Source organism: Pyrus communis, chromosome 12 (genome assembly GCF_963583255.1).
Source record: "Pyrus communis chromosome 12, drPyrComm1.1, whole genome shotgun sequence".
Taxonomy (NCBI): Eukaryota; Viridiplantae; Streptophyta; class Magnoliopsida; order Rosales; family Rosaceae; genus Pyrus; species Pyrus communis.
Genome location: NC_084814.1, coordinates 20,018,071 through 20,031,784, shown reverse-complemented (window position 1 = coordinate 20,031,784; position 13,714 = coordinate 20,018,071). Strand labels below are relative to the sequence as shown.

The 13,714-nt window shown below is 38.0% G+C and overlaps 2 protein-coding genes across 2 annotated transcripts; both read left to right on the top strand.

The window, feature by feature from the left end:
- Window positions 1-2,235: 2,235 nt before the first annotated feature.
- Window positions 2,236-5,846, top strand: LOC137710127 (uncharacterized). Its single transcript, XM_068449079.1, has 3 exons — window positions 2,236-4,505; window positions 4,600-4,866; window positions 5,324-5,846. The coding sequence occupies exons 1-3, from the start codon at window positions 2,236-2,238 to the stop codon at window positions 5,844-5,846; spliced, it is 3,060 nt and encodes a 1,019-aa protein (XP_068305180.1).
- Window positions 5,847-9,784: 3,938 nt separating this feature from the next.
- Window positions 9,785-12,584, top strand: LOC137710126 (uncharacterized). The gene is made up of 4 exons (XM_068449078.1): window positions 9,785-10,147; window positions 10,739-10,972; window positions 11,364-11,465; window positions 11,811-12,584. The coding sequence occupies exons 1-4, from the start codon at window positions 9,785-9,787 to the stop codon at window positions 12,441-12,443; spliced, it is 1,332 nt and encodes a 443-aa protein (XP_068305179.1). The 3' UTR covers window positions 12,444-12,584.
- Window positions 12,585-13,714: the final 1,130 nt, after the last annotated feature.

Sequence of the window (13,714 nt, the reverse complement as noted above, 5' to 3'; positions counted from 1 at the left end):
AAGTGCTTCTTCTATCTGTTCAAGTTGGATCAAACTGCAAACCATATAGGGTTTAAGCTTATTATTGTTCTTGGAGATATAAGCTAGGTGTTCATTTCTTGTTATATAAATATATGAATTCGTTTACTGTTTCAACGAAAGGACGAGTTAGGCAATCGCAACTACATTTTTTTTACAAACTACTATCCTTACAGCTTGTACAAACTAAAAGAAAAGGGATATAAGTAGAAATGTCAATGTAAAGTTCCACTGTTGGTTAAGCTTATGCTATACGGATATCGCATTTTCTGTGTATGTTCTGTAAACATCATAAACACAAAAAAAGACTTTGGTAGAGAAAGTGGCTTATTGAAACATGGCTATGAACGAACTTGCATATGATAATTTGTCTGTTTTTAAGTTTTGGTATGCTTTTTAGCTGATACCTACTACCACTGCATGAGAACTAATAGTTAAGCTACATTCCATGCTTCGTTATGTGGTCTACACCTTCAAAACGATGTTATTATTAGTGGACGAGGAAGCGACATGACCTCTGTTGGACAACTCCCTACTGTTTACCTACGTGCATTCATTTTGTCTCGTCAATAGATATAACTATGCGATTTTCCCTTATTAGAGCTTTTCCACCGCTCTCCAAGAGTGATGGATTAACATTCCATAATCCCATGGGTTGCTGGACACAGCTTTACTAAAGAGCTGTGTCTTTCTTCAGTCACATAGTTACGCATATTCATTAGCTAAATTATGAGTGAATAACAGTTGATATACATTAATTAGATATGTATTATTTATATGAAATATAAACATAATATCACATGGCCGTCCGACAATCATACTGTAAAATTTTAGAAGCACCTGCTAAAAACAACACACTCTAATTTTGGATATATTTTTTTCAGTGTGTTCGTGTTCCATGAAAAGGTATTACTACCATCTTATATGTAAAGAACCAGCTTAAGGTCAAAGTAAGCATCTGTAATGGTTCTGTTTGACAGTCTGAGTCTTCATATTCCAGGTTTGCCTACTAACTGCTTGTAGGCATTGACTTCTTTGTTTAGCAGATGCAGACATCTTTAGCTTGAGCCTGCATTGTTTTTTTTAACCACTTGCGGGGGGTGAGCAAACCCATATGGTCTATTCCTCCATAGATGACGTAGATGATCTAATAAAATCTAGAAGTTATAATCAAAGAGCGGTAGAGTAGTACTTCATATCTCTCTCTAACTTCAAGGAGGCTTTTATTGGCACAAACACATTCTCTTTATCAATGACTGTTGGGGTCTCCCTTTTGGTGCTCTCACCTGAGCCAGTTGTCTAAGCACTACAATTTTTTGTCGTACATTGGAACACAGTTTTTATCATGAAGTATTTGCTTCTATTTATTGCTTGGTTTTCTTCTCATTGCCACTTTTCAGTCCATTTTGAGGTACATTATCTGATGTTCTGATAGGGGCATCACCTAAAAAGGTATGACATGATTTGATTTCAGTTTAATGTTTCGTTCATTGTTCAGGGTTGTTACTGTGAATGTTGAAGTTTTGTTTTCTGTTTGAGGTTCTGAATTAGTTTGATAGAAAATTTCGAGCCTTATGACTTACGATGAAAGAATAATTTTTTACTATTTTCATATGATTTAATTTCTGTTCTTGCAGTTTGTTAGGAGCAAGGTCAGTTGTCGAACCACCATTTGTGAGATTTTGTGCGTCACCTAACATGAAACAAAGAAAGTCTTCACACCAAATGGATGCGAATTAGTAAACCATTCAGAACCTAAAACTCATTTCCTTGGTAATCTCCATTACTGTTTGAATTAGTATTGTTATTATTATTATAATTTTGGCCCACAAAGAGAGCTTCATACTAAGAAAATGAGAAGCTTATGAAACCACAACAGGGTGTAAAAGTGATAATGGTGGTTGGGGTGTTAAAAATTGCATATTCCTTCCTTTCTGTTTTCATTAAAATGGTTCTTCAAATCCCATTTCTCTACACTTTTCGAATATGTTATAAATCTTTTCCTACATTTATGCTTATCTCTAATATGAATATAGGTTAGAATTCCTTATCTCACTGTTGGATTTCCCATTCATTTCCTTTTCTGACAGTTGGATTTTCCATAGGGTTTGGGTGCGCAATTACAAGGAAAGAGACAGAGAGAGAGAGGGTGGGTGCATTCATTTTTAGGCACCTTATTGTTCCAATTCTGCAAACTATTGATTATATTCAGTAATGATGGACAAAAGTTGGGCCAGTTTGAATCCGTTTACAGAGGATTACAGAACAGGGCTAGCAAAATTTATCTCAAACTCATTGCAAGTTTCTTCTCTTGATGGCAACATCAAATGTCCATGTGCTAAATGCTTGAATAGGTTCTGGTTGAGTAAGAATGAAGTTGAAGCACATCTAATTGTTGAAGGTATGGACCGTTCATACTTGGAAGGCTCGTGGGTATGGCATGGAGAGACATTTGGTGACCCTATTGCAAGTAGCCAAGCTGCACAACAAAGTGCTACTGTTACTAATCCTTATTGTGAACTAGGCCCCTTGCTTGAAGATATTTTCTCTGGTCCCAGTGTAATGGGTGGCATGCCTATTAATAATCACAGCGGGCAGGAAACTGTGATACCTGCATATGCACGTAAGTTTGAAGCCATGGTGCAAGACGGCAACGCAGAATTATATCCGGGTTGTGGTATGAAGAAAATGGACTTCCTAATACGAGTATTTCAAAACAAGTGTTTATATGGGTGCAGCGAAAGTGCAGTGCAAGCTAATCTTCAGCTTTTGAAACATATACTCCCAAATGGTCATTCTTTACCAAATAACGTGATGAGTACAAAGGGATTGCTGAAAAATTTCATGTTGCCTCACCAAAAGATCCATGCATGTGAAAATGACTGCATGTTGTATTGGAAACATAACAGTGGTTTAGATGCTTGTCAAACATGTGGTGTGTCCAGATATACAACCGAGGTTGATGAGACATCACGAAGCAGTAAAAAGAGAATACCTCGGAAGGTGCTAAGATATTTTCCTATTACACCTCGCTTACAAAGGCTTTACATGTCTCGACACACCAGTGAAGATATGTGTTGGCATGGGCTTTCTCGCCCCGAGGATGGCTTCTTAAGACATCCAGCTGATTCCTTTGCATGGAAGCAATTAGATTTGAAATTTCCAACATTTGGTGATGAAATGCGCAATGTACGTCTTGGGTTGGCAAGTGACGGATTCAACCCCTTCGGAAAATGCAGCTCCGACTATAGCATCTGGCCAGTATTGTTGACTGTCTACAATTTACCACCTTGGTTGTGTATGAAAGCACCGTTCATATTGATGGCTTTGTTAATACCGGGAAAAGAATCTCCGGGAAATGATATTGACGTATACCTTGAACCATTAATAGACGAGCTGAAAGTATTGTGGACCTCAGGGGTTCCCACTTATGATACATTTAGGCAAGAGACCTTCACCTTACGAGCAGCTGTTTTATGGACTATTAGCGACTTCCCCGCCTATGGGAACTTGTCCGGTTGGAGCACACATGGGAAATTAGCATGTCCTTGTTGCAACTACAAGACTGAGTCGACATATCTTAAAAAGGGTAGGAAATATTGTTATATGGGTCACCGTCGTTTCTTGCCCATGTCACATGTTTTTCGTCGACAGAGGAAAGCCTTTAATCTTTCTGACGAGAGAGAGCAAGCACCTTCCCCCTTGACCGGATGTGAATGTCGTCGACAGTTGTCCATTTTACGGTTCAAATATGGTAAGACCCCACGGAAAGTGGTTGGAGAAAAAAGACCACTACCTAGAGCAACAGTTGGGCCATGGAAGAAACATAGTATTTTCTTCAAGTTGCCGTATTGGGAACATCTTGTGCTTCGACATTGCCTTGATGTCATGCACATTGAAAAAAATGTCACTGAAAGTTTGGTTGCAACTCTGCTGGGTATTGTTGGGAAAAGCAAGGATAACTTGAATGCAAGGTTGGATCTGGAATTGATGGGCATGAAACCGGAGTTGCACAGAAAATTTGTCAATGGAAAGCCAAAGATGCCTCCCGGTGTATATACTATGAAACCATTAGAGAAGGAATTGTTTTGCAAGGTTTTAGCCTCAATACAAGTGCCTGACAATTACTCGTCCAATATTTCACGACTTGTGCATACAAAGGAAAAGATCGTAAGGGGACTTAAAAGTCATGATTGGCATGTTTTAATGCAGCAATTCCTTCCAATTGCCATACGTAAATGCCTCCCAACTGCGACTGCACAGATATTATTGGAACTAAGTGCATTCTTCAGACATTTGTGTACTAAAAAAGGGTCAGTGGAATGCTTTCGCAAACTCACACCCAAAATAGTTATGATCCTATGCCAATTGGAAAGGATATTACCGCCTGCATTCTTTGTCGTCAGTCTTCACCTCACAATACATCTTGCCGAGGAAGCTGCACTTGCAGGTCCGGTGCACTACAGATGGATGTACCCAATTGAGAGGTATTCCTTAACTTTTAATATATTTGTATGGTTATTACATCTGTGCATCATACAATTTAGAACAACAAATTTGATGTTGTCCTATTTAAATTAGGTTCCTGCTGACGTTGAAGAAGTATGTTCGAAATAAAAATCGACCAGAGGGAAGCATGACCCAAGGATATCTGGCTGAGGAGTGCTTGTCTTTTTGTGGGATGTATTTGGAAGGCGTGGAGACACGTTTGAACCGTCCAAGCCGAAATGCAGATAGAATACGTCCTGACTATGAGGGTGACTTTGACATATTTTGTGCCACTGGGCATTCACTTGGTATGCGGGAAGATTATCATCTTGACAACCACGATTGGGAGATTGCACGATCGTATGTTTTAGCCAATTGTGATAAGTCAATGGCATATAGGAGGTGATTACACTTAAATCTTATATATTGCAGTTAAATGGCACCAACTTCTGAATCTCTCCTTTTGGTTATACAGAGTGAGAATGACTTTATTTTCACATACAGAAGTTACGTGGAGAATGCTCAAAAAACTCGAGGGAGGCGTGTAACCATGCTACAAGCAGAGAAAGAAGCTATTAAATCCTTCCCAGATTGGTTTGAAAAACATGTTAGTATGGAATAAGTTGATTCTGCGTGTACTGGTTTCCTATTTAGCTTCCTATTCTTAACTATGCATATGAACGTGGGTGTAAATTGTGTAGGTTAATCAATTGCAACAATCAAGTGACCCAAGGGCAACTGACGACTTAGTAACGCTTGCTAATGGACCTAGTAAATGGTGTCGGAGATATAAGATTTTTGTATGTAATGGGTTCAGGTTCAAAGTAATAGGCACACAATCCAATGGGAATTACCAAAACTATGGTGTTTTCCTACAGTCTAATGTTCCAAGTTATGCTGGCCCACGTGACCGGAACCCTGTTACCGGTTTGGTAGACTACTATGGGGTTCTAACAGATGTATTTGAAATCAAGTACCATATGGAACGGACAGTGGTATTATTCAAGTGCAACTGGTTTGATGGCACTTCCAGAAATACAGGTGAGGGAGTAAAATCAGACAGATATGGCTTTAGATTGGTTAACTTCAATAAGATTTCGTCTACAAGTGACCCATTCATTCTCGCATCACAAGCACTACAAGTGTTCTATGTACAAGACCCAACAGATATAGAATGGCATGTTGCAATCAAAACAAGACCACGTGATTTCTTTGATATGTCCTCAACACATGATGATGATCCGTGCGATGGACAAGATGTCGAACATGCAACTGGTGATAATGATGAGGTTCGAGTTAGAATCGATGTAGACGCCCAAGACTTTGAAGATTGCTTGTAAAAGCATCTCACTTTTGATGAACGTACTAGTTATACGAAGTATTGATTCGCTGACAGTGTTGTAGGATATGGAAATATTTGTACATTTTGACATTCATTCCTGAACCAAGCATTGCCCTGACTATTAGTTTTTTGATTTCGTATTATATGCAATATATTTAATTGGTGTCTTTAAGTGGCAGCTTCATGTAGTGTTTGGAAGAAACACTCAACACGTTCGACTATGCACACCGTGCCAAAAATATAAAGAACAAACCAGAGGTGAAAAGTTTGCACCATCCCTGTTCTCACAAATTATATAGTTCAAATGTCTTTCATTCTAACCCTTGTTATGGTTTGTTGTTGGTTAATGTTTCAGGTCAATCAAAAAATGATGAAGTCTGCTTTGATCAACGATTTGTATTCTGAGATTGATCGTATGTTCAAGCAAGGTTGTTAACTGATTCCAGCGTTGATGTGCTCTCAATCTTTCTGTCCAGAGATTTTTTTTTTGTTTCACAGGTTATTTAATGATTCTTTAGTGTTACTGTGCTGCAAGCTAAATTGTATGACATGTTTCTTATGTTCATGCAGAGGTATATGCTGCCGGAGAGAAGAATGGAATATATATACCATGAGATCGTTATGTTAGTGAAGAAGCAGAGAAGAAGGTCTTATTCTTGTCATTTAAATGAATTATGGACTGCTTTTCCTACATTCACAATTGACTGGTTATTAACTTCATTAACTCTTTATTTACTGTATGCAATGGCTGAAAAGATAGAGCGGATTGAACTTTATTATGATTCAAAAGACAAGGTATCTCCGTCAAGATTTCATTCCTTTCGTTTTGAATAATATTGACTACAAGGTGGGAACTAATATAAACGTTACGTTGGCCTAAGAGCAGCAATTGCTGGAGCTTCAGGAACTTTACAGTTGTCAACAACTTTTGGTTGTACAATTGAATGATAAACTTGGAAAAACTGAGGTAATACATTTGTAATATGGACTTACAGAGTCTCATTTTGTTCATTCTGCTCTTGTTCTGAGATAATTAAACACTTTATATTCAGATAATGCTTGAGGAAACTGGACATGAACTATATAATCTTGACGACAAGCGTTGACAAGCAAATGCGACCATGAAAGAGAAGGAATTTCTGATAGTCAATCTCCTCCAATTGGGTGAGCAAAGTTGGCTGCTAAAACAAATTGTCGTGCCACCATCTGCATTTTTAGACCATAGATAGATTCTCTCCATTTCATCTTACTTTAAAGTTATACAGTCGACATTCGGGATTATTCTACACTAGTTCATGTTTATATTTATGCATATATTAATTTAAAGCTGGAAGGTACATTTAAATGCCCTTTTCTTACTATTATTCCATTGTTAACTTTTAGAGAAATCACTCGTTGGGCGTGCATTTGAGCTAATTAGAGCAGAGCTAGAGAATGCTGCATCAGATCTCCCTCACAACTTCGGGTTATTTATGATTATGACCATGGATGGTTTTGTAGAGTGGAATGACAAAATTGAAGATGAAAACCGGATACTAGTCAAGAAATTTCAGTCCACATTAACTCAGCACCTTGAAGTCTTGCATAACATTGTGGCATTTGCAGTGACACAATAGGAGCAGCAATTAAAATATATGGAAGAGGACATGCAGTCCTTTGTATCAACGATGGCGGAGGTAAGGTCTAGATAAGAAGATGATTGTCTTTGCATGCATTCCTGAGATTGAATTGTCAGTCTATATACAACTTCATTATTAATTTGGCTTAATTTTGAAAGCTATTGAAGAACTACGAGGAAGATTAGGAAAGCTTAAAAACATGTTTGGTTCTACTATTAAAGCTCTACATGGTATAGCTGGGGATCTTGAAGGAAATTCGCAACCAACGTTTTCTCCTCTAAACTTTGAAGTTTCTAACCATTCATCTGCTCTGGAAGATGTAAGCATTACTTCACTATATATTTTGTCTTCAGATTTCTTTGTTTTTCTGTCATGCTATTTAATGAGCGCAACTGTAGCTGAATACGTATAAATCAAACTACTACACATTATTATAATTGCAAAATACATAGAGTAGTCATACATGATATTGATTCCAGAAACCATCCATACAGAAACAAAAATAACATAACGGTCTATATAGTTACCAACTGCATAGGTTCATAAGATAAACATCCATATCTTGTACGGAGGTACAATCTGAGTATGAATGTTTACATAGAGCAAAAGACTAGAGATTTGTTTTGTAAAGGTTGATATCTTGCATTGCACTAGACATACGTGAATACTAATAGCATAATATAACATCCATTCCCAAACAGGTTCAACTCTTCTTACCATAAGCATCATCGGATGGTGATTTTGCATTCTGCATATCTTTGGGGATGACTTCCTGTTTTGCTTGACCTGTAGCACGATTCATCCAATCACAATGTTCTTGACCACCTACATATTCGCACGCAGCACACTCCTTAACTGCCTTGTACCTTTTTTGAGGATGACGAGTCCTCGCAGTACTGGTACAATCAGAATCAGAATCGAAATGTACAGCATTGCAAATCTCAATAGGATCAAAGCGGTATGAATCACCCGGGAAAAAAGATGATATTATTTTCACTGTGTCACCACTGATGGAAGGTTGCTTTCCACTACTCATTAATTTGTCAATATCACCATTGATGCAAGGATGTTTTCCACTGCTACCATGCTTCATGTAGCCGATTTCGTTGGACCAGGGAGGAATCACATTCACACCGAAACCTGGAAGATCAGATGGAAAGTGCTCATCTTTCAAGATCACATTTTTCGCTGCCTCATCATAACGAGGACAATAAATATTGATCAAGGGATTGGGTGATTGAGGAGGGTAAACAGGCATGTTAGAGCCATGCGAGAAGTCGTTCCATTCACCCGAAGCAGTAGTTGTCTTTGTAGGGGATTTGAACTGCTGGTTAGCACCTGAATCCAGTGTGGGGTTTTGGTCGTACTCGAATTGAATGTGAAAGTTAGCTTCTAGGTAACGCCAAAAATCAGGATCTTCATGATTGGCAGTGAGCACAGGGACAAGGTTTTCTTGGGTGGGAACTGGGGTTGCAATGTTATTGGTTGGGGCACGCATCGTGGGACTAAGCACTTCATGATCCACTGTAGGAAAAAGGTCTTCACTTCTGTTACAAAATAGCTGTCTGCGAGCATTTGGGAATAAAGGCGACATTGGTGATTAGGTGTAAATTTCAGACGAAGTTGAAACTGCTGTACGTCCAAAAACCTCTTCAAGGTTGATATTTATAATTGAGATTAGAATGGAGGGCAGGGCACTTAATTGTAAGTTCACACCCACTTAGTGGATTAACATTTAATTAGGGTGTGGAAAATTAATAGTTCCGGGATTCTTCTTACAAAAGCACTCAAATTTGACCACACAATGCATATGCCAATCTCATCAACCATCTGCCACCTCACAGACTGATCAATTATTTAATGGGTTGCCAATTATTTTATTTGGTAATAGCAACACCTGGCCATTTTTTGTGGCTACCTGCTGACCTCCATAAGTGTGTATGAATTAAATAATTGTTTTCCTAGGGATTACTGGGCGGGAGGATTTCCCGCTCAAGTTAAGTATCTGCCAAATTTTCAATTTGCTGCTCTCAAATAGGAAACGTGTGTGGATTCATTTAATTAACTTTATTCACTTTAGCTGTTTAGATGCATCAAGTTATCAACTCAAAGAAGAAATTATCTTCAGGCACAGAGGTTACATTAAAGCCATTGCAGCAGGTATCTACCACTCTTCTCTTCTTACTAGGAAATTAATTGAGGTGTTAAATTGAAATGCTTTTGTTTACAAATGTTAATTAAACACTCTTGTGTTGTGTTTACATGAAAAGTTATTACGAAGGTGCTGTGGGTCAGCAAGAATAACTCAGTTGCATCAATGTCGATTGACGAAGGCATCGAAACTCAACCATTGGCATTCAACCTGATGGAACATGACCACATACAGCAATTCACAATTCCAAATAATGTCGAAGGCATCGTGGATGAACGTCAACGTATAACCCGTTCAGTGCAGGCGAGTAGGGGAATAAATAGGCCACGATGGGCACCAAATGGTACAAAGGAGCTGATGAAATTTAATGAGCAAGGGCAGCCGGTAGAGCCTCCTCATACCGTTGCTAGATTTTCTAGGTTCTTAGGAATGCTAGCTCAAGAAGCATCATATTTTCCAATTAATGTAGTTGATTGGAGGCATTTCTACAGGGCTTCAAACATGGATCGTGCTTGGCAGAGGATTAAGGTAAATCAACAGTAAAGGCATTAATGGTTGGTTGGTTTTCCTATATATATAGCTAGTTATTTCATTGCTTTTTAGTTGTAACCCTGGAAAAAAAAAAACCACATAATGGCATCACATGGCCTATTATTGACTTACTCAACAAGCAGGGTTGAAGCCTTAGGCTTTTAATTATGATTAATGCATTCGAAACCTACTTTGACCTGAACTGCTGTTATCCATACACAAGTTTAACAAATAATTGGCCATGTCAATTATTTTGCAGTTGGTGACTTAGAAAGTAGCAGTACAATAAATTGGGGTTCATTGTGATATATTTGAAATGAGATGCACCAATTATGTCGTAAGAGGCTCCATAGACAATTACAATAGGGTCTATAGCACATTATACACCACTAAAAGGCAGCATCTATGCAGATTGGTGATGCGCAATGAGGCTTCTTTTAACTTTGTCTGTTGTAAATTTAATTTGTACGATTACACAAATATTTGAAACCTACTGGATGGGTATTACGGGTTCACTATACAAATTCATAATTCATGTATTAAATGATGGTGCATAATTAACAACATCATGTATATGTACATGGGCAGGGGACTCTTGATTGGACAGATGGTATAACACTCGAATTGGAGCCCAAAATTCGGCGGGTTTGTGAGAAGAAGTTGAATGATAGATGGAAGGATTACAAGGCAAACCTGAAGAAGGCATACTATACGCCATGCCTGCACTCACCGTTAGCGGAGAGGTTCCATTGTCATGATGGCCGTGTCAACCAAGGCCAATGGAAATTGTTAGTACAACTATGGGACACTGTAGATGCTCAGGTAGTACACACAATGATCAAAGTTCTTCCTTTTTTATGCACCATATATGCTTTCTTTAGTTATGACATAATGTGGATGATAAATGTATGGATTGTATGTATTGGAAATTAGGATGAATTTCCTTTCACATAGCCCTAATAATGCATGCTAAACTTGGCATCTGTAGAAGCGTGCTACATCATGTAGAAAGAACAGGAAAGCGCTACAAATAAATCACACGACTGGAACCAAGTCTTTTGCGCAATTCAGACACGAACATGTAAGGCTCTGCCGTGAGTTCTGTGTTATGGTAACTTAACTACATGTTAGTGCACATGGAATGAAGGTGCCGGTCGAAAACAATGTTATGAAATTACTCGTCAATTAGTTGTTTGACAATTTCTGTTAACAGGAACAAGCGAATGGAAGCAAACCAGACCGCATCACATTCTTTACGCTAACACATACTCGGAAGAATGGGGAACCAGTGGATGCTCGATCAGCTGCAATAATTGTAAGTATGCCATCAATTACCGGCTGCTACAATTTATCTGTAGGTGAGATATATAAAAGGTTTGTGGAATGTGAACAATCAGGCGTATTAGATTATGTGCTATTTAATGTCAGTGAAACAAAGAGCATAAGGCAACAGCAGCTTGCATTAGTGAATACAGTGAAGTAATGAAAGATTCTGATGCATATGAGTTTATTGGTAGGCACTGTAGTCTGAAGAACAGAACAATAACTAATAGTACTAGTTTTTTTGAGAAACATGGTTGGAATATCTTTGATTTAGAAGGCTTTCAAATGTATATACAGTGCAAATACATTGGTAATTAATTTTGGAAACAACTTGCAGGATGAATTCAATACAAACCTGAAGTTGTACGAGGATAGGAATGAGATCATAACTGATGAGGTTCGGCATATTGTGTACGCTAATGTATTGGGGCCTGAGAGAGACAACCGTGTAAGAGGGTTTGGGACAGGGGTTGTGTGGTCTGATGTGCCAGGTATTATAACTGAGAAAAGGGGAATTTGTAGAGAGGTTGAAGCAATTAAAGCATCGTATGAGGAGCAAAGAAAAGCTGCTAACTTTGAAATTGAGAAACTTAAGATGGAGGCAAGTGAGAGAGAAGAAAGGCAAAGGATTGAGGCAGCAAATGTGGTTGCACAATTGAGGAAAGAATATGCCGAGTCAATGGTGGCACACAATAGACAGGTGGAATTGGAAGTGGAGAATATGAAGCGTGAAATGAGGGCTGAAATTATGTTCGCGCTGAAGAGGGCTGCTGATAGAGGCATGGTGGAACCAAATCACATTGATGTGCCTCAAGTTTGTGTCAATAGAATTGAACAAGGGAATGGTATGGAGATCCAAGCAAGTGGAGAAGTTGAAGATGAGGGTTTTGTTGTGGTACAGAATAATGGCACAGATGATGAGCTTGGGTATCGTCCATGCATGGTGAATGTCACTGGCTTCAGTAAGTGATAAGCTAACTGTGATACGTTTTTGTGAATTTTGCTTCATGTATATATACAAATGCCATAGGGAAGGCATAGATCCAAGTGGGTGGAGTTGTTTGTTCAGTTTGTTGTTGGTGGATGTGCATAGGTACATAGGTGAAACAAAATGTAATGTCATCATCCTTGGGTACTTGGATGTGTTGGACAACAGACTTGAATGTAATATGGTGTCTTTAATAGAGACAAACCTTGTTATTGATAAATGTATGGGGATATAAAGTGTGGTTGGTTGTCAATGTGAATCCTTTTGAAAATTTAAATTTCTTGCCAATTCTATATTAAGAAGCTGAGTTTTAATAGAGTACATAGCTATTACTAAAATGCATGTAATACAATTCCAACCTACCGGACATTTGGAATGCTATAGATTCACACCAGTGTTGGTGCCTAACTTTAAAAGCCACTAATCCTAATAGAGACACATAGGATTGGTGGGTGTATGAGTATAAAAGCCACCAATGTTAGTCTCAAACCTAGCCACTAATAAGAGAGACAATGACATGCTTTGAAATTTAGAAATAATTATAAAATATAAAAATGTTGTACTATTCACATACCCACCAATGTAATATTGGTAGCTATTGTAACAATAGAGTCCTCTACATAGGCCACACTCTCTAGTTTAGTGGGTGCTTAGTGGCCATACAGGTTTGCCACCAATATGAGTGGCAACACTTGACAATAGCCACCGAATGAAAAGAGTGGCTTATAGCCAAATTTCTAGTAGTGCATGATCCCAAATTATGAACCCACAATTAGCAGCTTATGATAGTTATTGCCAATCACCAGATCGATTACAAACCCATCCAAGATTACAGACCCATCAGAATCAACTTGAAACCAGGATTATCGGCCGCCAATTTTTTGCAGAAAATTTTATTTTAATCCTTGTCTAAGATTACATTTTGAATAAAACCCTTTCTAAGATTAAAAACTAATTTTAATCCTTGGCATTTAATTGTAATTTTTGAATATTAAAAAGGTTGTGATAATTATTGGGTTTTTTGTTTGTGGGTTATACATTGATTTCCCATAAATAATAAAAATGTTATTTGTCATATATTTTTCATTGTGCGTAAATTTCTCAATATTTATGTATATGCATATTATGTACACACGTATGTTTAGATACTATAGTTATGTATCGATACATTTGTACCGATACTTATATACCTAAGAGTAAAATAAGGTACCTAAAATTATGTACTGATACATTCGTACCAAAACTTATGTACC

What these genes read in the sequence shown, in the direction of transcription:
- LOC137710127 (XM_068449079.1), top strand. Translation starts at nt 2,236, where the DNA reads ATGGACAAAAGTTGGGCCAGTTTGAATCCGTTTACAGAGGATTACAGA. An exon ending in TGGATGTACCCAATTGAGAG is followed by an intron (nt 4,506 to 4,599) that starts GTATTCCTTAAC and finishes TATTTAAATTAG; the next exon opens with GTTCCTGCTGACGTTGAAGA. An exon ending in GATTGGGAGATTGCACGATC is followed by an intron (nt 4,867 to 5,323) that starts GTATGTTTTAGC and finishes TAATGGGTTCAG; the next exon opens with GTTCAAAGTAATAGGCACAC.
- LOC137710126 (XM_068449078.1), top strand. Translation starts at nt 9,785, where the DNA reads ATGTCGATTGACGAAGGCATCGAAACTCAACCATTGGCATTCAACCTG. An exon ending in GTGCTTGGCAGAGGATTAAG is followed by an intron (nt 10,148 to 10,738) that starts GTAAATCAACAG and finishes GTACATGGGCAG; the next exon opens with GGGACTCTTGATTGGACAGA. An exon ending in GGGACACTGTAGATGCTCAG is followed by an intron (nt 10,973 to 11,363) that starts GTAGTACACACA and finishes TTCTGTTAACAG; the next exon opens with GAACAAGCGAATGGAAGCAA.